This window comes from Taudactylus pleione, unplaced genomic scaffold (assembly GCF_031769625.1).
Source record: "Taudactylus pleione unplaced genomic scaffold, aTauple2 ptg000647l, whole genome shotgun sequence".
In the NCBI taxonomy this organism is placed as follows: domain Eukaryota; kingdom Metazoa; phylum Chordata; class Amphibia; order Anura; family Myobatrachidae; genus Taudactylus; species Taudactylus pleione.
The window spans coordinates 884,362-908,747 of NW_028285049.1; the positions used below are offsets into that span (position 1 = coordinate 884,362).

The window sequence follows — 24,386 nt, forward strand, 5'->3', positions numbered from 1 at the left end:
CTGTGCGCAGATCTGATAGCAAGTGACACCGTTGTGATAAACAAAATTATAGATATCTACTGAGGGGGGATCATTTCCATGCTGGGAGTGTAACTGGAGCGCCTCTTATTTTAGGGAATATGGTCACACATATACATTATAAAATATACCCGGATAAGACCATCAGAACACTTACATACAACAACATAACGTACTATGGCCCTTTAACGAGACACTCCCCACTGCTCATTCACACGTATGCACTGGAAAATGGGTGAAAGGGATGAAAACGAATGTGCACATTAGAAGCATTATAGCGATGCTTTTTTACTCATTTTCCATGTACTTCCCCACTTCAACCAACATAATGCACTGCAATGGGTATTAACGCATGATAAAAGGTCGTGCCATGTTCTAATATGATAATCTCAGTGTAACAATTTTAATATACAGCTGTGGGAACAAACTCATACAATATCACTCATCCTGTGTTTGCGTTGGGGAAACTCGGTGCAAAAAAGGATAAGGATTTCACCTGCTGGCTACATAACTCTGCAAAGGAAAAGCAATAATAGGTTTGGTGACTACTTACCGAGAACTAGCTCTGTACTCTTGGTACTGCTTGCAGAGCCCTGGGAACCACCTTCGCTACACCCTGACATCCCAGAACACTTGGAAGAATGGGACACCACCTCTAAATGATTGGGGATGCTATGTGCACACCAGTCAGAATATGGAATGTCAGGAAAGTCTGGGAATAAAATGGCAGTAATGGGTAAATGTGAGTGAAATGGATAATGAATAATGCACCAAAATGGAATAAGAAAGAAATACTTACTGTATGTACCAAATAGTTCCTCTAGATCAGGGATTTTCACTGCAACCCACCCTCTCAGTACCCAGCCACCATAAACGCTGATAGATGTATTGTGCTGACAACACAAGGAGGAGGAGTCTGTACATGACCTTCCGCTAGAGCTGAACAGCAAAGTGCGCTCTTCAGCTGTATAGGACAGGCATGGACGGACTGGCTACTTGCAAGTTACCAGGCAATAAGGCTTTAGGTACCAGTTACAACAGTGGGACCAGCCCCCAATGAACGGTGTGTTCTCCTGGAGAGAAAAGCGCGGTGTCCATAAGGGTCTCTCTGTATGGCTTTAAATAACTGGTCATACGGGAAGACAAGGTTGGTGGTAATGACACCTGAACCCAGACAGGGTTTTTATGCAACAAATGTGAAACAAATTAATAGGCTGGGGAGATATAAAATGTACTCTGTTGGACCTATGCTGGTCATACATCTACGGCCTAATTCCCCGTTCTGCCAACACCGATCAAAGACACCAATCCGTGGACATCAATGGTCGGCGATCCGTTGGTGGATCTGGGAAAAAATCTGCATTTCCTGAACATTTTTTGGTCAGGATTGGTGATACGAGGATATCTAACGTTAGATTTCCCCGACCTCAGCAGAACGGGGTATTGGGGCAATACATCATAGGTCCTATGAGAAGAGTGTCAGAGCAGGCTACAGCTGGGATTGTGTCAGCGAGTGACATGAAAGGCTAGCAAACCTTTCCACCTAAAGAATTCTATAAAAAATTGCACTCTGGTTTGTTTTGGGCAACAACTGAAGATATATCAAGGTCATCGTGCCCAGGTTACAGTCTCCGTTTTTCCCCTATGAATCTTCAGCTAATTTGACAACAGGATTTTTTCATGAAAACAGCTGTCTAGACGCAGGTGTTGTCCATTATTGTGGTAATGCTATGCCCATTATTGCGGTAATGCTGTGCCCATTACTGCGGCAATGCTGTGCCCATTACTGCGGCAATGCTGTGCCCATTACTGCGGCAATGCTGTGCCCATTACTGCGGCAATGCTGTGCCCATTATTGCGGCAATGCTTTGCCCATTATTGCGGCAATGGTGTGCCCATTATTGCGGCAATGCTGTGCCCATTATTGCGGCAATGCTGTGCCCATTATTGCGGCAATGCTGTGCCCATTATTGCGGCAATGCTATGTCCATTATTGCGGTAATGCTGTGCCCATTATTGTGGTAATGCTATGCCCATTATTGTGGTAATGCTGTGTCCATTATTGCGGCAATGCTGTGCCCATTATTGCGGCAATGCTGTGCCCATTATTGCGGCAATGCTGTGCCCATTATTGCGGCAATGCTGTGCCCATTATTGCGGTAATGCTATGCCCATTATTGCGGTAATGCTATGCCCATTATTGTGGTAATGCTACGCCCATTATTGTGGTAATGCTATGCCCATTATTGTGGTAATGCTATGCCCATTATTGTGGAGAACCCCTGCAACAGCATAAAAATTATACAGAAACTCAATGAAAAAATTACCAAAAAAATAAATCATTACTGCTAGATACCACAACATACTAGAATAGTTACTGGTTCTTGTAATCCGCAATAACAAAGCTCAGAGGGATGCACTCAGAATGGCGATGCCGGAATCACAACACTAGTCAGAATACCGGCGGCGGCGGCATCCCAAATGCCAGGATCCCAAAGGTAAGTAGCAGGGATAGGGCTATGGGGCAGGGAAGTGGAGGGTAGGATTAGGCACTGGGGGCGGTTAGGGTCAGGAACCGGGGAGGAAGGGTTAGGGGTAGGGAGAGGGGGAGGGTTAGGATATCGAACAATAGGTGTCAGTATCCTAACCCTGCCGGGATGCAGGCGTTTGGATTCTCACCGCCAGGATTCTGAGTGCCGGCAACCCGTACCCATCCCAGCTCAGACATGCCTGTGGTTGCCATTGGTAAAAGTTTGCAGAGATGATGTGAATAGCTGACACTCTTTACCGATATAGGTTACCATGGGGCCAGCTTATTACATGTCAGCCAAATGGCTACAACATGTCTGAGTCTTCCAACTGCTTCCTGTTGCAAGTACCAGGAGTTACCCCAGGACGCTGTGGTACCCAGCTTAAAGATTTTAGGTGGCAAAAATCATGTTTATAGTATTTTTGGGGTTGAATTACCCATTTCAACACAGTAATAATATCTGTAAAAGTTTTATGATGTGGGATAAATGCATGAAGCAATGACAAGAAATTGATGGCACATTCATTCCTTACGGTGGTGCAGGCTACTACTCTCCCATCATTCTCCCTGGACTTCCCACTTATATAACGATTGTAGTCACCTGTGTTTAACTCATTGATGAGAATGGCGATTTTATCATGGTTGACAGCAATCAGAAATTAAGGGGGAAGTCTGGGAGCAGAGAATTCTGTACCTGGTTGGAAAGGTTATGTTGGAGGGTTTTAATAAAGAATACACAAACTGATGGAAGCAGTTTTGCTTAAAACACATTTTAAAGGGCTTCCATAAATATTCCTAGGAAAAAGCACTAATCTGGTAGCTGGATGGTGCAAAATTAAAAGCCTGTTATGGAGCATTTTGCAGAATAACCAATCTTTCAGCAGGTGCAACCAAATGATAATTTATTTTAGGGATGGGTATGAAATCCCGGCTGTCAAGATGCCGCTGGTCAGAATACCAACAGCTGCAGCCCGACACCCATAGGGAAGACAGGCAAGTGTTTTTCTAACACCTACTCCAACCCTCCGAGGTACCTAACCCTAACCTCCCCCCTAGTGCCTAAGCCTAACCTCCCGCACCCTAAACCTAACACCCCCTCCCCGATGCCTAAACCTAACCTACCCCCCTAGTGCCTAAACCTAACCTCCCCCTTCCCCGCACCCTAAACCTAACACCCCCTCCCCAGTGCCTGTGCCTAACCCCATACCCTAAACTCCCCCTAAACCCCTGATACTGACGGGATGCCGACCTGTCGGGATTTCGGCGCCGGTATTCCGACGTCAGCATCCTGCACGCCGGAATGCCGACTACATCCCATTTTTTTCTATGAAGACATTTTCAGTTAACGATCAAGCCTCTTTATAGCCCAAAAATAAACTAAGCCAAAGGTGGTCAACAATTGTGTTTTTTATTTTTTAAAAAGGGACCACAAGTGTCAATGGGCAATCTGGACTTTCAAATTTGGTGGTTCCCAAAATGATTTATTTCATATCAGACAAGTCAGTGGACAGGATTCAGAGACCTCCCTCCTGGGTCCTGATGAACAGGATCAATAAACCAATAGCAGTTGGAACTCAGGCTTTTCTCTCATGAGATTCCCAGCAATATGTAATCTTTTAGTTCTTGTTTAGGCGTGAAATGATCAAACTTAACTATAAACACTTCATTGGATTCTGGTGCAGAATAGTAAACATGACATATACAGAAAAATACATAAAGTACAGCAACATGCAAGGATGAATCTGTAAAAGTCTGGAAAATTACTGTCTTGGAGGTCTGTGCTTTCCAAGCCAATAAATTTATATCAATGGTATAAAAATTAGAATGATTAATGAGAAACATACCTAAACGACTATAGTCGTTCAACAGGTTACCATGGTTGTAACCAGTTATCTGGCTACCCACACAGTACAGGCAGTTATCATTCGTGTGCTCCTGCAGGCCGGTGTCTTCCATGTTTTCTAGGAATTGGGAGGCATCCGAGCGGCTGGAGTTCATTATTTCAGTAATACTGAATTGCTGCCGTAATGCCTGGTATGGGCTTTTAACCCCAGATCCTGTAAATCCTGGAACAAGTTAGGTAAATTACTAAATAAATACACCAAATAGCACACTAAAGTACAGACTGTTACTTTGACAACGTATTTTATATTCCATTATATGGCCGTGCATGGTTATGGTTTTATGCATTATGTACAGTATACTGTATACATATATTGTCAGGGACCCGGGGATCCAACTCTGGTAGCTTGCAGGGTTGGCCACGGGTCGTTCCCGTGTCACCCTGCAGTGTAAACGTCACGATCCGGGTCACGATGACTCGGATCGTGCTGCATGCTGCCCACCTTCAGTGGCGCTTGGAGATGACATCATCTCCAAGCGTCCACTGGAACCAGGGCCGGCCCAACCAGCGCTCTCCACCCGACCTCCCTGCCTCTGGACCGCTGCGGAGAGTGCGGTAAGAGGGAGGATGGGGAGGAGGAGAAGAAGCGCTGCTAACCTGTGCCGGTGTGAACGGTGCCAACCCGGCGTGAAACTTGTTCCAAATCCCGTGTCAGACCTGGGATTGTGGGATAAAGGTGGTATTCAACTCACTCTCTAGTAAAGTGTATCTAGCTGGTACCTTTTGGGCCAGATTCTCGACCAGCAAAGGGGCAGGGCGCATGTAGTTTTCAGTCTCTACAGCCCACACCCCCAAGTTAAGTATCAGTCGTGATCAGGTTTTGAACCAAGTAACACAAACATCTTTTCCACTCTAGAGCCATATTCAATTTGAGCGGACTCGCGATACTTTTCCACCTCACAGAATTACTGCGTGTTTTGTAGGCGAATACGGGACACGGCGAAACTTAAACAAGCAGAAAGTAATGTCAGATTTGGGGAAATCAGCCTGACACCCGCCAAAAGATGCTCTGACATGGGGGTTCCCTATGGTACCCCCCCGATTTGGCTTGCTGAAGATATCTGGTGTTTGTAAACGGGCTCAATAGCTGCTAAATAGCGTTTTTGTATAAGTGCTGCAGAATAGTATTCAGGAGTTGTTTTTTTTTTTGCAGAAAATAACTTATCCCAGTAAATTTGGGGTACTTGAAAATGGGGGTCAGCATATTTTAAAGTTGCTAAAGTTAAGTTTTAAAAATCATGAAAAATCCACACGCCGAAAGCCCCTGCAATGAAAACAACACTTGGGGCATACTTGGGGACCCCCCCAGAGTCAAGTTCGCTAGTTTTTAACTTTGTCTCCCAACATTTTTTTTTCAACCCCAAATTCAAAGTGATTTTTTGGGGTGTTTTTAAGTGTTTTCTTTTTTTTTTTTTTTTTTTTAATTTTGACACAGTGAACCTTTGGGGGACTGTCTGAAGGCTGCACTGGGGTTCCCACAACGTTGCACCCCAAAACCCCAATTCTGCACTTGTTTCCGCCTCCTATTCACAGGCAAAACTTTTTCGCCTATTACATTGCATTGACTTTCCGCCTAGGCGGAAAGTCTTTCAAATTGAATACGGCGATACTTTTCCGCCTTCCAAAATGACGTCATGGGCGAAAAGTTTCTGCCAAAAACACTGGAAAACGGCTTTTCGCCTCAAATTGAATACGGGCCCTAGTCGGCTAGAGTTTAACAGCCACAGTTGGAGTATTACTTGAAAAACTATACTGGAGGGACAAGTAGGTGGCGCTCTATCTTATGTTGCCATTGTGTAGTCATTCTTCGCTGTAATAATGTACTCTCTTCTAGATCATGTTTATCCTTTGTGTTACGAAGTTTACCACTTCTCTGAGTGTTTTATAAGTATATTCTGCAACAAGCACAAACGAATTACAGGAACTCCTATAAGAAACAGAATTATCACTGTACCTCCTACTTCGGGTGCAAACAATTTAGGAGCATACTCTTCACTTAAAGGCATCATCGTCTTCTGAAAATAAGGAGTTTCCTTAATCTGCAAAATGATTAAAGTCAGTCACATTTCACAGCTTTAAATGTCACTCACACACACTGTTACAGTGCTGGGAGGATGGTAGGACACAAGCAGGAGACTTCACCGATCCACACTGAAGCTTTGGTAGCAGTGGGCACGTCCATGAACCATTAAGTACAGGTGTAGCATATGGAGTGCAGTGTTAAGTATTTGGACAAAAATACATAGATAGCCAAGTAATACAGATGCAGGAAGAATGGACCCACTATATCTTAATCTAATATGGTCTTGCCATATCAAAGCTATTAAAGCAGGGGTCTTCAACCTTGGCCCTCCAGCTGCTGTGAAACTATACATCCCAGCATGCACTGCCATAGTTTTAGCATTCTGTTATATCAAAAAGGTGGCAGTGCATGCTGGGATGTGTAGTTCCATAGCAGCTGGAGGGCCAAGGTTGAAGACCGCTGTATTAAAGAGTATAGCAGAAATGATCAATTAAACAGAATTACCTGAAACATATCATTGATATCCATTGGCAAAGCTAACCCGATATAATCATCGGAGCTGCCGTAGGTTGCGTTGGACACCATGGAGCGGACAGAAGAGGAACGCTGGAGGGTGTTTTGGTTTATCGGACTTAACAAGTCTTCTTTATCTAGCGAGGCGTAACTTAATGCCTTCATGAACCTGCCAGGAGAGCAAGGGGCACAGATCAGGGGACAGGAGTCACGATCAAATCATTAATACCTGCATTCTGCATGGACAGAAATGGACTCGTGGCCTGGAAACTGTACATTACACGGGTGACTTCCACTACTAGAAATCATATGGCCAATCACCAAATATTGGGGGATCCATGTTGCCCACTGGTAATTTTGGGTAAATATTGCTGTTCTAAGATGGTAATGTGTTAACCATGGTACAAAAAATTGGCATTACTTATCCTACTATTAAACATCACACTTGTAATCCTGTACAGACAATAACGATAGTACATCCAGTGCTGCCTAAAGGTGCGTACACGGGAACTTTCTGAGTTTGCCAGCAAAACCGCTGATATAATGCACATCTGTGGGGCTGCTGCCAAGTTGAACGCAAGTCAACAGTAATTGCTCCTGCATTGAATGCACTGAACTAAAGGCCTTTTTTTCGCCTGTACGTTGCTTGTACACACTTCAGCAGCCAGGCCGCACCTACTTGGTTTCACAGCAGTCCTCATCATCAGTGCTCACTTGCACCACCCTATCCTTGGTGCAAAAGAGCCGCCTGAAAACATATATTTACGTGTAGAGAAGACAAATCTCCGTAGCCGCGCTTATGATGATGCGCGGTCACTGAATTTAACCTACTTGGGAACGCATCATTACAGCCCAGTTAAGTCTACTTCAGTCGCAAGTGAGATTTAGAAATCCCATCGCCCCGTAGTTGCATGCGTTTGTTTCCAGAGCACGTGCGGCTTGAAAACATGCAAGATGCGCACCGCAACCGGACTTGCATTCAACTCTGCAACAGCCCCTTGTGTGTTCTGAAACAGAGGTTACACGGGGAGGATTCATAATCCAAAGAGAGATCTTTGATCCACATGTAATTACGAGTGATGAGTTTTTAAGTACTTCATTTGAATCGACCAATAAGGATCAACGATTTCTATACTGCATATATTTTTCAGTAAAAAAAAACAAAAAGTACAATACAAGTTATCCAATTAAAATGCTAAATACAGTTAATGGACACTCAGAGCAAACATACCATACAATTAAGAGAAGTGCGAGTTCTCGACTACCCGTCATACAGTAACTGTGCCTTCCAGTACACTTTTATACACCAACACATACCTGCTTGATGTTAGCCTGGAGTCTAAGCTTCCTGTCTTCATGGTTATCGTATCAGTGAAGAGCACATCTTTGGCTGGGGAAGCCAAAGCTTCAGAATGAGACAATGAAGGATGCATACGCTGCTGTTGCAGCCGTTTCAGTGTAGCATAGCCGAATGCATCCCGCGAACTAGTATAGCTGAAGTTATAGTCTGCTAAAGTCTTTATGGCGGCAATGGAAGGTGCCTTGAGAGACTGCGCTCTCCGAGGAAGTGTATGGAAAGACCCCAGAGGAGCCAAGGACACAGAGTTGGACTTTGAAAGGGGTAAGTGATTAGGGTGCAGCATAGCCGGCAGGCTTGGTTTGACGGTTTTGGTGCTTATGACTGTACTCAAGCTCCCACAGTCTGTATCGAGGTTTGTAGTGTCTATTCCCACAGTCTCTCTGGAAGGGCTGGAACTCATCGAGCTTATGCCGCTAGTTGTGGTGTCTGTATTGAAGCTCAAGCTACGGCTCTTGAAGTGCGTATTCGTTGTGCCGTCGCCTATTAGCCTCTCGCGGCTTGCGTGGTCTCTGTGGTTCTCGTTCCCTAGGCTTTTTGGAAGCTTGAGATCATTTTCTGTAATACTGGGTGTGCTGCCGTTGTCATCTATGTGTTTGCTGACAGAAGAAGTGTCCAAGCGAATGGAGTTTATTTTGGGAACTTTGAACACGGAGCCCAAACTGTCCATGGAGTTGAACTCAGAATTCGAGCAGGGCTCGGTGACCGTTCTGTTCCGCCTCAACCCCGGCTTGTTTTCCGCCAACAGTTTATTGGTTTTGGGATCGCTGCTGCTGCTGCTGCTCCGGAACTTCTTGCTTGGCAGAGTCAGAGAATTTAAAAAACGATTTTTCACAAACTTGCTCTGAGCAAGAAGCGTGAACGGGCTGCGATCCTTGTCCTTTAACGGTTTGTCATAGAACGTTTGCTCAGTGTCCTCGGTGAAAAAGAAGGGGCTAGTAGAGGAATTACCGTAACGGTCATCCTCGATAATGAACATACCTGCGTAGGGGAGGAAAGTAAAGAAACGGTTTAAGTCCAGAGTGAGCAGGTTTATATGATATGCATGTTTAATAGATTAATGATTACAGGCTGTCAACTATGTTGCAGTCCCAACAGCCATTATTACAATAGAAACTGCAGAAGTATAAGATGACATTTCCTCTTGCTACCATTGGTAATGAGAGACATTTAAAAAAATTTTTTTTTTGTTTTTTTTTGTTACTAACAGTGTGGAGGGTGTTCCTGGTCTGTGGAACCATGGTATGCCTCTATAGACTCTGGGGAGTAAATGTAATGGCCTGTGTATATTGGCGAGTCCTGCGCGAGACTGTCCAATGTTTTAAATAGCAGTCATCTAAAAGGCAAAACCAAGAAAAAGGCCTTTTAAATCACTGCTACTTTAAAACATTGGGCAGTTTCGCGTGGAACTCGCCGATGCCTGCAGTCTATTACATTTAGGAACGAAAAGTCAGCCAGACTTTTCGCAGTCATCGGAGGTTTTGCCAGCGAAAAGTTATCGCGCGCGTCCTCACGTATCCCCGTATTCAATTGCAAATGTGCGAAAACGGGACCCGGCGAAACTGAAATCGGCAAAAAGTTCAGTCAGTTGTGGGGAAATCAGGCTGACACCCCCCTAAAGATGCTCTGACATGGGGGTTCACTATGGGTACCCCCGAATAGCCGTGCTAAAGGTATTTGGGGTTTTTAAATGGTCGCAGTAGGCGCTATTTAGCGTCTTTGAGCTAGTGGTGTAGAATAGTATTTTGCAACTTTTTGGGGAAAAAATAAGTATTCCCATCAAATTTGAGGTACATGAGAATGGGTGCAAGCATATTTTAAAATGTCTAAAGTTACGCATTAAAAAGTGCCAAAAAAGCACTTTCAGCAAGCACCTACAATCAAAAATACACCTCCCCCATACTTACAGACCTCCGAAAGGCTATTTCGCTAGTTTTTGTATTTGCACCCCCACTTTGATTATTTTCGCCCACTTTTTCAAAGTGCTTATTTGGGGTGTCCTTTGTGGTTTTTTTTGACGCAGTTAGCGCCAGGGGGGGGGTGTCCAAAGGGTACAGGGTGGTTCCCGCAACACTGCACCCCAAAACCCCAATTCTGCACTTTTTTCCGCCAGGTATTCATAGGTGAAACTTTTTTGCCTATTACGTTGCATTGTGTTATCGCGCCGGTGAAAAGATGCTAAAATTGAATACGGGGATTAGTTGAAACCGGCGAAAATGACGTCATCGGCAAAAAAGTATCGCCGAAACTGACTTTTCGCTTCTAATTGAATACGGCCCTTAGACTCTCTCTGATGTAGATGTGAGGGGGGACAACCAGCAAATTCCTCCGCCCTTGTAGATAACTTATTTAATCGAGATTCCTGCACTGCGGATGTAGGGATCTCATAATATTTTTAAATAAATGGAACGGTCATTTAGCTTATACTCCAGTAAAGTATTTTCACCAGTAGCCATATAAATGAACTGTCAGTACTACATATTATAATTGTAGGAAATATTAATAAAATGAGTGAGCACGGTAGAACTCTTATTTAAACTTTCTTCTCTAGAAAAAAATGATAATAATAATAAGACTTTGATATTAATGTCACAGTCAGCTACTGTAGCCTAAAACTCTATGGCTTTTATCGTATTAGACCACCCATACTATACAATGGGGGAGAGCATCAAACCGTGGAAAGAGAAAGTGGAAGAACCAATCAGCTTCAAACTATCATATTACCGGTTGTTTGTGAAAACTTACATTTTTGATTGCTGGGTACTTTATCCTCTCTCCAATGTTTGATACATTTCCTCTTGTGTCGATTGCCGTTGTAATAAACAAAACTAATTCAAAGGTAATATACTAATAGCCAACTGTAGTGAATATCGTTGCAAACTTTTGAGGCTCAGAGGTCCCTTCTTTGGACAGGTATTACAGCCTTGAACGTTTGCAATGATTCCCACAACTAAATCACATTTAAGTTTCTTGTTACTTTTACTAACTGGGTTTCGGCTGTAAGTACAGGTTAACTTAATCTCTTAATCATTCATAGTGGCAACTCTGATGTTAAAGGAGGCAAGTTACACTGTACGATAGTTCTTAACATGACTTTTAGATAACTTCTATAACTTGTATAGACAATGAAATTGGAACTACTAAAAAAAAAACGAACGCTAGCACAATTATAATACACAGCAAAGCTTATTATGTCTTACTAGGAAGTGCAGATTCGCTCTCACTGTTATGCCGCGAGCTGGTTGACTCGGAGTTTAAGCTGAGCGTACTGGGTATAGATGACAGCTCATTGCAGAGTTGTTCCAAGTCATCTGGAACAACCGGCCAAGGATGTCTCCTACTGTGTCTCACCGCATCCCAGTTATTTTGCTTCAATATATTGCATCCTTGCTTCGTTTTGGAAAGCAGACCAAGAACATAAAAACAGGTTCTAGAAATACAGAAAACCATTCATTCTTTGGATTTTGAGATGCATAATTCACAAGTAAAAAACAAAGCACTAAAGGGGAGGAGATAACGCCTTTGGGAGAAGTGGGAGCACCAACACTAGTCTGCAATAGGGCTGCGGAGTGGTAGCCTGAGTGTGATGGGGGCCACATTACAGTAGTATAAGTGTGACAGAGCACAGACTTTTGTGTCCTCCATGCCGATCATTTCCATGTACTGCGGCTGTATCTCCATTGAAACTTCTATGATCTGCCGAGTATAATTTTTTAAGAAATTGGGCTCACAGTAAGAGGCAAAACATGCAGTAGGGCTGCTTCAAATTGCTATGCTTGCCGGCCTACGGCCTCATGCTGAAACATCCAGTACTAAGGGACCATTGGGTCAGCAACCTTAAGCGCCATTATAACGGTGGCTCAATAGAGGACGGGCACCACAGTTCACGAGAGGAGGAAGCAAAGGGGTGGGGGTATTTTTTCTGATTTGCCACTCTCAGGGAGCAATCCAAACAGGTGCGAGTTTGTTTCATGAAACTCACAAACAATCGCAGGAATGCACACTCCCGAGAGATGAGAGATCCAAACAGAAATGCCTATTCGCGGTAATCGCCGCAAGTGTGCGGGATATTTCTACAAAATGCGACCTGGGAGAAGTGCATGAAAAAGTAGGGAAACTATCCTGAACCCCAAATAGTGACAACTTCATTAACAGAATCATACAAAACGGTGTAGGTGGGCATACAGAAAAGTACTGGAGGTGTTTAAATGGTGTCAAATGGTTGATTTGTGCATTTAAAAAAAAAAAGAAAAAAGAAAATTATAAAAAGCTATATTTTTCATTCAATCACAGACGAATGAAGCAAAAGAAGAAAAAAATACTTGAATAAAATTTGGGGTTCCTAAACTAACAAAATAGTTAATTTGCGGGTAATATGAGGCATTTTTTGTTTTGTTTGAACACCCAAAAATGACATGGAATTATTGGGCCAATTAAGCGGATTGAAAACTACCAAATGTCTAATTAGTCTTTAAGGGGGGAAATTTAAAGGGGGTTAGGATGTTTTAGAGGTTCTGCTCTATATCCCGACATTTTTATCTTAAAGTAAAGATTTTCTCTACATTTTTACAACCTCAGCAGGGTGCGCATAAATAAACGCAAACTTCCACTAAAAAAGCAATGAGTGTTTGGAATTGGTTAGCAAATGTAATCACAGTGCGAGTTTGCCGTAAGAACGAGTCGCACAAGCCAACTCGCACCTAATTAAATTGACCTTTAAGTGTGCTACTCAGTTGTCAGTGTCATATTTATTTTATCTGCACATTTGCAAAGTCATTAAACCAAAAAATGTGTCAATTCAACAACAAAACTAAACCTGATGTTTCCGATTTAAAATAAATGGGAGGGGAGTGGGGGATGTTCAGAACCTCCCTGATACTCACCCCCGTATTGAGAGCACTTCACAGTGCAGAGCAAGTGCAACAATATCTGGTATGACATTTTCCTCTTGAAGTAAGTTCAGACCCCAGTTAGAAGAACCAATGTTACCCTACAAAATAAGAGTGAAAGTTACATAATTATAATGAAATCCTGTCTATAAATTCCCAAACATAAACACATTGCAAAGACAATATACCTACAACAAAACTACACAGAACTTTACACAGTAACATGAAAAACCACAGAGAGATTTTGTAAAGACACAATATGATTATTCAGCTCACATACCAGACAATAGGACCTAGCTTCCATGTATATTAAATCTATTATCTCAGATCATCTTTAACAAGGGTCAATTCGTATCAATGCATTGGTTGTTGTTGTGCGAATAAAACATTAAAAACAATAACGGATATAAAAAATACTACTGAATTAGTCAGTATATAAGAGACACATAGTGGTTGCTGTACTGTCTTGGTTGGTGAGTCTTGATGAAGGTCCTTAGGGACCGAAACGTCGACTGACTTATTGAATATATGATGAATTAAACAAAAGAAGCATATTTTTGCACAGCAAGTGGTGAGTGCTTTCTTTCTCCTGGATTTTATACAATTGGGCTTTGTGCCTCTGGAGGAGCACCCCCTGATGTCTCAAAGTTTGGTTTAGAGTGCAGTACCTTTGTAGAGTATATATATATATATATTACATACACACATATACACATACATACATACATATGTAGTGACACGAAAGTAACTAGAACATTGTAACAAACAAATAATCAAAATAGAATCCTGAATTAATAGGTCTGTGAATTATAACTGCTTTGTTACACTACTATATATAGGGTTATACAGTTGTGTCCTTATACATCTTTGCTGCAGTCGTCGTAAAAAGCCCCTCTCAGCACACCAGGTCCCGTCAGACTCTGCTAGCTCCAGGTATCTTTTTTTGCTGATAATGCGGCTTAATTTGACATGCGACACTTGTATATCTGTGTGTGACTGAGTCTCTGAATCCGTTTAAATTTCAAGTTCTGTTGCGCTTCACATACAGACTCGAGTGCAGACAGATATACAAATTTCACATATCAAGTTAATCAGCATAGTCAGCTGATGCGTCCTTGCCATATAACATTGCGACTTAGATGCATTTTCAGCAAACAAAAGGCGCCCAACTCTAGCTGTTCACTCACACCAGGCAAGTCATGCTGCGTGGCGTATTGAGGCTAGATGTAGGAGGACACATCTGTATGTAGTCTTCAATTCAGTTGCTGTTGTATATGTTTATCTTATCATAGAGGTTCTCAGTTCTTGTGAAAATCTCCACCTGGTACTGACACACATACGGTGTCATTACACATTAATAGAGAACTGATAGTGTCTCTCAGAAGTCGGCAGGTCTGGCCCCACACACCAGTGAATGTTTGGTCAGTATGAGCGTCAAGTGATGACTTCCAAATGTGTCTACAGCCGTAAGTAACCCAGTTGGGCAAGATCTGTTCCAGCATCAATAGGGTCCATCAATGAAGATGAAATATCGTGTGCACACAGACCAAGAGCAGTCATCTATCACATTTACAAACGGGCACATCCATTTCGGACACAATGGGCCAAATGTAATAGGGTGAGAGTTTAGAAAATGTGAGAGTTTAGCAGTAAACTCTCACATTGGTTGAGTTTTATCTTCAAAATGGGAAAACATCTGAATGAGATTTTAAATCGTGAGAGTTTTTAAAGTCTAAAAAAACATGCAAGTTCGCTCTGTTACTTTGTTTTAGGACTCTATTACTTTGGCAAAGTTTAAAAAGAGTCAGAAACTCACACTTTTCTAAACTCTCACCCTATTACATTTGGCCCAATATGTTGTTTTCGGGGCACAAGTTGTAAATTTTCTACTTTACCAATGAATCATTTTGTTTTTTACTTACCAATGACCAAAGAGCGGCTTTCAGTTGTTTGATTCCTTCCCACTTGTCTAACGATGGAGATCGAACCGTGTAACTGAGATCTGGTACAACGTTCTACAGGAAACATGAAAAGCGCTAAGTTTTGGTCCTAGAGGCTTAGTGCAGCATCTTCATTACCTGTATATATCACTCACAGCCAGCGCCTCCAAAAAAGACTAGGATGGCTTGTAAAACCCAAACCAGCGACTTGGAGGTGTAAAGCTGCAGCATTTGCACATCACAGGTATTGGATGTGGAGTTTTAATATGTTTTATAATAAAGTTCTGCTCCTTTAACATTTGTTACCCTTATTGTACAAAACAAGCAGTCGGACATGTGGCATGGCCTTAATCTCTATAAAATAATAAAACAATAGTTGCAGTGCAAATCCGCAAGGGGTCTGCACATCTCCGATTTATGGAGACATTTACAGTATACTGACTAGACCAACAGAAACACCGTATGCCCAGTTAATCTGCTACTCCAAAAAATCATTGTTGTCAGAAACACTTTCTATCTTTATATTTTGTGAAATATATATTGATAACCCTGTCATCATAAACCCAGGCAATGGCTGCTCTCTGTAAACAAGTAGGAGCACTACTCTTACCTGGACCTCCAAGAGATGACAGCCAGTTTTGTGATGTACCAGCTGCCCATACAAGTGGACAGGTAAATACACATAGGGGCGCTGCACTCTGCAAACAACAATAAAAACACATCAGAATATCTCCTAAAGCATAAAGCTATATATCCTCATTAGAACCCATAAACTAATCGTGTTTATGCCCGAAATTTAAAAGGACAATGATTTTACTAGCAAAACACGGCTAGTAAAAGCATTGCCCTTTTAAATTTCGGTCATACACAATCGGTTTGAGCCGGGTTTTAGAACCCGACGCTTCGTAAACACAAAAAACACACAATGCTTCTGATTATCCTGTACATAGCAACAACACAAACACAGGTTTGGAATGAGGCATCAAAGTGCCCGTGTTTTACTCAGGCTCACTAAATGTTATAGCCGATTTGGGGCTATTTGAATTATAAAACAACTCATGTGGAATAATGGCTTTTTTTCCACATCAATATAGATGCGTTCACACTCCCTGTCTGCATCTTATTGGTCGGTTAGGGCAGACGTTTTATATCACACTTTAGGTGCAGGATAGAATAGGTCTATCTGAAAAACTAAATAGGTCACCTTGAAGGTACTGCTTACCATCACATAAGAACCACCCACTTCATTCAAACTTTCTCTTCTACTACTAAACCACTGCTTAAGATATCTTCAATTTATTGTGAAATAATTCCAGCAGTAAGTGGAACACTCAGGTGTCACGTTTTACATTTTCTGCTTTATTATGGGGGCGATTCAATAAAGCGGGAGTTGAAGAGCGCTGGGAGGGAGCTCCCGGAGCTATTCAATTCACTGCGATGTTTACTGCGACGGGAAGCAGTTATGTTGGAGAATGTTGGTTCTCGTGACTTAACCTAGGTGGTTAGTCGTGAGAAACGGCAGGTTCCAGACTAAAGATAGACCGTAAAAAGGTCGACAATGTCTAGATAGACACCAGATGTTAGACAGTCAATAGGTCGACATGGACAAAAGGTCCACACAAAATGTCGACGGGTACAAATGGTAGATATGGTCAAAAGGTCGACACAAGACTGGTCAAATTTTTTTTTTTATTTTTTTTTAGGGTCAGGCCCCTTACCCCACCAGCTAGGCACCAAGGGAAGGGTTAGGGTGAATATTAAGGCTAGGAAAAAAAAAAAAAAAAACATGTCGACAATTCAATATTTTATGTTGACCTTTTGACCCTTTCGACCATTTGTACATGTTGATATTTAGTGTGTCAACCTATTGAATGTCTATCATCTGGTGTCTATCTAGACACTGTCAACCTTTTTACTGTCTGTTAATCCACACCCAGAACCAGCATTCTCCAACTAAAGTGCCGGACGCAATGCTGTTAGCTCTGTGCTAAGCCCCGCGGTCAGCACTTTAGTCGGATTTCTCCTCGCACCCTCAGCATCTTTAAAAAAGTAACCAGCGGTACAGATAGAAGCGCCCCTTTCCTTTCTATCAGTACCGCTGGTTACTTTGTTAAAGATGCTCATTCCATAGCCGTTTATAACCGTCTGATCGGAGACGCTATCACATGCTCCGCAGACTGCACTGATAGCAGGAGCGGCTGTGTGATAGCTGACAGCCGCACACTGCACCACTGATGGGAACGTTTAAACTGTGAATCTGAACCACAGCTTCGAGTATTAGGAACGTTGTTGTATGCTCATAAGACACCTGTGATGGGATGGATTCATTCGCAATATTTATCGTGATTCTGCTGGGTTATTTGAGGAGGTTAATTTCAAAAATAATAATCATTATTGTGTGTTCAATCAATTAATCCTAACTAGAACATTGGCTGCCGGTAGTAGCGTGGTATGATACATATTATACGAGCTAACTACAACTGTACTGACTATAACAAACTAAACCAAGAGCAAGTGTGCCTCCAAGTTCAAATGATCACTGTAAAAGTTGATATAAGGAGAAGCTTGGTGGTAATTTCCTGATAAGAGGGGAGACAGATTACAGAAAATCTTCCCCCGCATACTTGAGTGTTGCATGGTAATAATTACAAGTATACGGAATCAGTAAAATAATCAGACTAGCATTTAAATTAACGATAATCGTTCATCTTTAAATCGTTAATTTAAATGCTGCCAACAATTGACCAACGACGTGCGTTCCCGCATGGACGATAACGATATTGTTAATCGTCCATGCATGCAGGCCAACCTGGACGATATCTATCGGTGCCTGCAGGAGGGAATGGTCGTTGATCGTGGGTGATATTGTTGGTGTGTGGATGAATTATATAGTTAATCCAACACACCGGGAAATTCAAGAGAGAACGTTCAGCATTACTTGTTTCTATTAAAGATTACATTGTATGATATTGAAATGTTATTATAAACATACTGAAAGCTGCTTTTGAAATTGGCAACATTCATTTATCCCAGTGACAGCTGCACAAATCTTTACTGTCACATCAGGCAGTGAAAGATGTCTGGCAGATAATGAAGCCAGACAATTATCTGTAATGAGCAATCATTTTGATCTATAGTATGTACCTGTATTAGACCAGCGCTACAAGAACTGTTTTAAAACACCTTTCAGTTTTTCTACATAAATTATTCTATTTTTTTTTTAAATACATTTTGCCTCATTATCCTGAACATATTTTAATGATATCAAATAAAGATTTATCATGTTTTAGTCAAGTTAATATTACTATTGAAAATATGTGAAGTCAGATCCTTATTAGTGCACCACACTAAAATACTAGTCTTCCTTCTAGTTGTTACTGTGCTGTACTTATGGGGTATGTGGTAGCACCTTACAATTAAATTCAGAACTTTTAGAAACAATGGACTGGATTACTAATATCAATTGCAGGATGTACTACTTGAGAAATATCTCATTAGAGAGTAGTTCCCTAATATACAGTTAGTTAGGTTTTTACTTCTCAATAACGATTAAGTGACTGCTGCCGGATTATTTCCGTCTCATAGATAACTCCCCAATATCAATCTGCTGAAGGTCATCACAGTAATTCATCCCGCACAATAAAATATTATTTTTCCATAGGTAAGGCTAATAAGACCCATCACAGATTATATTCTGTATTCTGTTTCTCCGATATGCGGTCAGGTTCTCAGATCATAAATAACTGTGGATCCCATGATTAATGCCATAGCTCTTATCCCTGAACACTTTAATAAAAACATGTGCAGGTTGAAGAATGAGCTCAGTGGGGTATAGAGGGGGAGGAGCCAACTTCAATGTTTAATGAATTCTTAAAGTGCCGGCTCCACTCATCCTCCCGTCTATACCCAGTGTATATACTCCAGTGTACCCTAGTGGATGAAGGAGAAAACTGCTTTAAAAAAAATAAATCAAACAAACGGGGGGGAAAAAAAAGCCTACTTTTTGGTACCGCTAACAGCCTCTTTTTAGTTTTCCCGGAATTTGCGATGATCTCAATTACCTCTGATTACTGCGTCGTACATAATTGTCACCATCAACAGGCTTTCGGTAGGTGGTCAGAGCCTCGTTAAGCTGTTCCTCTACTAGATCAACATATTTTAGATTATACTCCTGAACATAAAGACAAATGTGAATCAGTGGTTATAAGTTGATTTACAGTGTTTAAAACTATTCTCTAATAGAGATACACAACAGATCAGGCACTCATCATCTAAAGTGGACCAGCGAATCCCCTAACTAATCGATTGTGCCGTGTGGGGAAAAGCTATTCAATGAATTACCCTTTTCCCCACATGGTAAACAACAGCCTAACAAGCGCTAACCCCAGAGGATGCCTTCTCTCACAAAGCTGCCAGGAACAGTCCACTTCTGGGTAAACTCTGCTAGTTGAATCAGCCGACGCGTGTAACTGGATCCCCTCGCCCACCCAATGTCTAATTGTACTGTATAATTGCTAGCAGAGAACCCATACACTGTATAACAATTGCTTTAGGAAACCTTCAAATTATTATTTTGGAGGTAGCCGCTGGCTGTTACAAAGGCGGAGAAACGCGTTAGTAATTTGCCTGCTGCGAGACGTGGCCACGGGTGTGACACTTTGTTCTGGACTGCTGCAAGGACTGGGGCTAATCTAGGTAACTGGATCTTCTCATCTACATTTCTCCTGCTAGTAAAAAAAAGGGAGTTTAATCGATAAGCTTTGTGTCAACTTAATAGGCTCACTAATAGACTGTTACCTTTAAAAGGGATTGAGTGAATGAACGTATGCATTATACGAACTTTAAGACTCTCCCTTGCTGAGAAATTTAAATGGGATAATACTAACAAGTTTTATGGGGACACAGTTACTAAGTTATTGAGCTATTTAATATCTGCTGTGTGCCAAAAGCTGGACACATTGGCCCTCATTCAGAGCCACTCGCTAGCGGCAGTACGCTCGTTCCGAGCGATGTTCGCACATCTGCGCATGCGTACGGATCGTTATACGCATGCGCGAACTAGTCAATGCGGCCGAAATTCATGTGCTCGCAATATAGCGAATGCCTGCTATTTTGAGTGACAGAATGAGGCGTATGTGGGTGGTAACAGGGGAAGGTGCTTGAAAATGGGGAGTGGAGATCCGAACGCAGGCGTGCTTAAAGGTCAAAACGGGCGTTTTATGGGTGTGCATAATTAATACAGCAGCGTCATTGACCACGTCACTGGGTTATTTTATAGCCAGAACTGCACGCAAGATTGTGGTAGCAAAAACCAACCACAAGAATAGCGAGCAGTTCATACGCTGGTCGATGTACTCGATTAATCTAATAAATAGCGGACATGACGTATGGTGCGAGCGGCCAGGGGGCGTTTTTAACAAATAACCGAGCGTATGTTTTGCTCGCTCGTTCAGTCTTAGAGGTGTGAACAGACTGCAATTTGCGAACGGATCATTTGAATAGCCACCCCTTGTTTTTGAATGAACGACCGCAAATAGCGAACGGCTCTGAATCAGGCCCATTGTTTCTACTTGCTCATATACAAGCCAATTAAAATTGCCTGTTGGAGAAAGATTATACTAACAGAAGTTACTTGGGGCAATAATTTCTATGGTTGAATTAAGCAAATTATCATTTGTTCCTGATTTGCTTGGGTTACACACTAACAATTGTTTGCTTCCTCATACAGTGTTCTGCATTTATTAACCACTAGGAGTTATTATATACCTGATTGGTGAAAATCCTACATCAGTCCTTGTATTTTGTAAAATATTTCTTGTACATATCTATACGTGTGATAATTCCTATTGCGCTGGCCGTGTGATATATGCATTGTTTTATATTGAAAACATATTTTAATAAATGATTAGCTCTAACAGCGCTTCTATTATCTATTTTTTTTGCATTTGGTTTACATTAACTGTTGTGTACAAAATATTTCTTGTGACATCAATCTCATGTGACTGTTCTGAGCCAATGTGCTGAGAGCTGGCGGTATGAGGCGGTCTGAGAATGTTACCTGAAATTCATTAATATATGTATATTATAGACATGTAAATAGGTGACATATACAGCTGTAACGGAAAATGTTTAGCTATATGTTGTGTATTTAGATATTGGTTTAATGTGCATGTAGACGACAGCCAACTTTTTTCTGTATAGTCTGTAAAATGTACAATGCAAAAATATCAGACAACTAATTAGATGTACTAATCTGTAACGACAAGCTGGGATCACTCGGATTACGTGCGCCAGCATCGCTGTTACCGTTCATATAAGCACTTATCTGCAGCAAATAGCAGTACACGTACAGGCTTCTATCTCAGCTACGTCTGGGTTTTGAAACGGTCTGGTCTAATTTATGAAAAGACACATTTGCAGGTTCTCTCCACATTAATAGATACGCAATATAAAATTCAGGTCAGCTACCTTCTGCCATTTCTCCAGCTGCTTGGTTACATAACCCCTTTCATTCAAGTAGGAAAACCCCTTTGGAATTGACAGGAACCTGTAAAAGAAAATGACAGGTTAACAAGATGACCGGGATAGGATGGAATGTTAAGCATGTAGTAAAGGCCAGCGGTACCTCAGTAGAAGGAGCAGGCCCTTATCTCCGAGGTGAGAGAGGGCAGGCTTCATCTGGATCAGAGCGTGGAGATTAGCCTAGGTGACAGGAGAAGATTGTTATCCACAGAGGACAGGGGAGGTTTTCTCTACACATACTGTGAGATGTCATTCTCCACTTCTCAGGGTTTAAACTCACTTCTGAGAGATTTAGAATATCAAGCACTCCCTGATTAGATTTTTTCCTGCCCAGTGTCATCCTAGACAGGATACAGTCTGATCGTGCATACTAAAGAGACTAAAATTACAGACTACAGAATTTCTAGGTTTAGAACCATAAAATCAGAGTGTCCTAGAGGGTGTTTTTCTTCTACTCCTTTGCAATAATTCTCTGTCATCCAATCTAGAGGACACTGCTAACTATGGTGGTGCTGAGGGCACTGTGAGGAGCTGGCACATAAACTAAACTTGTTTGTAACTAGATACTCCCTTCTACATCCCATCAGCACCTAAGGAGCCAAAAGGATTCAGGTTATTCTTATGTGCTTATGTAGTGAGAACCCTCTTCATTAGCTGCTGAAGCAAGGCAAGGCAATAGCGCAATCAGCGAGAGGTCTGCCGCGCCTTCCCCTGTAGTCTCTGGTTCCTGGTGTGAGATGAGCCGGTTCTCTCTGAACCAGTGTGGTCTGGCTCTCTTCTTGGTGGGCTCTATTTTAAACAGTCCCATTTTATTTTGCACATCGAGAATGGAACTGGCCTTACTTGGACAGATGCTGTGCTCCATTGTGGAACTGGATAGCATGTCAGAACATCCATCTGTGGTGTCACTAATCTTAAACTACTTTTCCAGTAGCACCTCCTCCACCTCCAGCTGCATTGTTTTAAGACCCTCAGGGGGTTGCTCAGGAACCCCCCTAGGCAGCATCAATGCAAAATAATATGGCCTTAATAGCTTCTTGGCTGGAAAGACTGTGTGAAGCTATATTAGTTAGCGACCTCTGAAAGTGTTAAACAACTCTGATTCAGGTCTCTCTCTAGTGGAGGAAGGAGAGCTTCAAGGAGAATCAGATCTGGTTGATCCTGAAAATTGGGAAGATGGGTGTGCCAGTAAACAGGGGGTTGAGGACTTCGTTGTATGAACCAGTCAGACGCAAACCGTCCATTTGCTGTGCATTTCCTATTTGAGTTAATTTATGCGGGTGTCTTGGCATAAGCCATACACGCCGTTTCATGTAGATATGTTTTAATATTTAATTTAAGATTTAGGTAAATGGGACAACACAACTTGACTTGATGACCCAATGTTTAGTTTGCTAAAGCAACATGACTGGATAATCAATTGCTTCCAGTCAGTACCATCAAATCATATTTCTGGGTCTCTTGTTCAAAATCAGACTCCAGTGCTTGCAGTAGATGGGGAGGAGGGTACCCTGTATTGAGGCAGTTCCTTTTGTGTACCACCATTGAAAGACTTTCTAAACTCAGTTGTTGAACTGGTGGTTATGATCAGAATCTCACCTAGTGACCAGACCCTCACGCAATATCCATCAACCCCTTTATTGGTGGCTAAACAGCTACCATCTCAGTCTCAGTTCCTATATGTGACGACTACTAGGACAATGGATGACTGTCTCAGCCCTGGGCAGCGGTGACGCTGGGCTTTTACTTGCAGGGTCTCTGGTCAAGAGAAGAAGCTGGTCTCCCAATAATCACTGAATTACAGCGGTTCTTTAGGCTATCCTCAATGCTCAGGACTTCCTTCGAGAAAGACCTTTCTGAAAACAATCAGACAATGCCATGACTGTGGGGGATGGCAGAGACTACCAAGATCTTTATTTACACAGAATTTCCCAGGAGTGGAAAATTGGAAAGCTTATTATCTCAGTCGGCATGCCATGCACCACGGGGAGTGGTTTTTTATATCCAGTGTTTTAATCAGTTAGTAGGTAGGTGGTGCCTGTCGGAGGCATGCCTGATTGCCTCACGGCTCAATCACAAAATTCAGCTGTATGGAGCTCGGACCAGGGACCCTTAGGTACTTCTGGTGGGTGCCACTACTCCTTGGAGGTTCAGGCTGGCATCTCTCCTACCAATTCCCATGATGCCATACAGTCCCAAGGAGGTCAGGGCGGATGGGGTCCCAGCCGGTCTGGTGTTTCTGGATTGGACATGGTGGTTAATCTTCTTCTCGCGTTGCCAATTTTGGGTGTAGAGAAAAGCCTGCAGCTTTGGCTGGGTGTACCCTCCCCTAGGGGCAGCTTTGAAACATCCCCATGATTAACAGTGTCCACAAGACTGGATGACAGAGAAAATAGAATTTCTGGTACTTACTGTCAAATCTGGTTCCCTAGGCCCATCAAGGGGACACTGCTTCCCCACTCCTTTGTTGTTTAATCTGTTCTGTGCGGTTTGAGTAATATTCCGATTGAGACCCGTATTCAATTCGAGGCGAGCCTTGATACTTTTTCGCGGCCCGGACTTTCCGCCTACTTTGCCTGTTCTGCAAGCGGAAAAGTATCGCGGCCGTCCCTGCTTTACCCCGTATTCAATATGGAAGTATGCGAAAACGGTACCCAGCGAAACTGATACAGGCGGAAAGTACTGTCATTT

The 24,386-nt window shown here is 42.3% G+C and overlaps 1 protein-coding gene across 4 annotated transcripts in view; it reads right to left on the reverse strand.

The window, feature by feature from the left end:
* RICTOR (RPTOR independent companion of MTOR complex 2) overlaps nucleotides 1–24,386 on the reverse strand; it is a 153,517-nt gene that overhangs the window by 14,476 nt on the left and 114,655 nt on the right. For 3 of the 4 annotated variants that reach the window (XM_088455255.1, XM_088455257.1, XM_088455258.1), the window contains 12 exons: nucleotides 21,799–21,875; nucleotides 21,642–21,720; nucleotides 19,235–19,344; nucleotides 15,784–15,871; nucleotides 15,156–15,248; nucleotides 13,228–13,334; nucleotides 11,545–11,774; nucleotides 8,305–9,325; nucleotides 6,979–7,156; nucleotides 6,406–6,490; nucleotides 4,393–4,614; nucleotides 572–730 (listed from right to left, as the gene is read on the reverse strand). In XM_088455255.1, the coding sequence (XP_088311381.1) occupies nucleotides 572–730; nucleotides 4,393–4,614; nucleotides 6,406–6,490; nucleotides 6,979–7,156; nucleotides 8,305–9,325; nucleotides 11,545–11,774; nucleotides 13,228–13,334; nucleotides 15,156–15,248; nucleotides 15,784–15,871; nucleotides 19,235–19,344; nucleotides 21,642–21,720; nucleotides 21,799–21,875 (2,449 nt within the window). The remainder of the gene's footprint in view (nucleotides 1–571; nucleotides 731–4,392; nucleotides 4,615–6,405; nucleotides 6,491–6,978; nucleotides 7,157–8,304; nucleotides 9,326–11,544; nucleotides 11,775–13,227; nucleotides 13,335–15,155; nucleotides 15,249–15,783; nucleotides 15,872–19,234; nucleotides 19,345–21,641; nucleotides 21,721–21,798; nucleotides 21,876–24,386) is intronic. The other variant, XM_088455256.1, reaches the window with a different exon arrangement.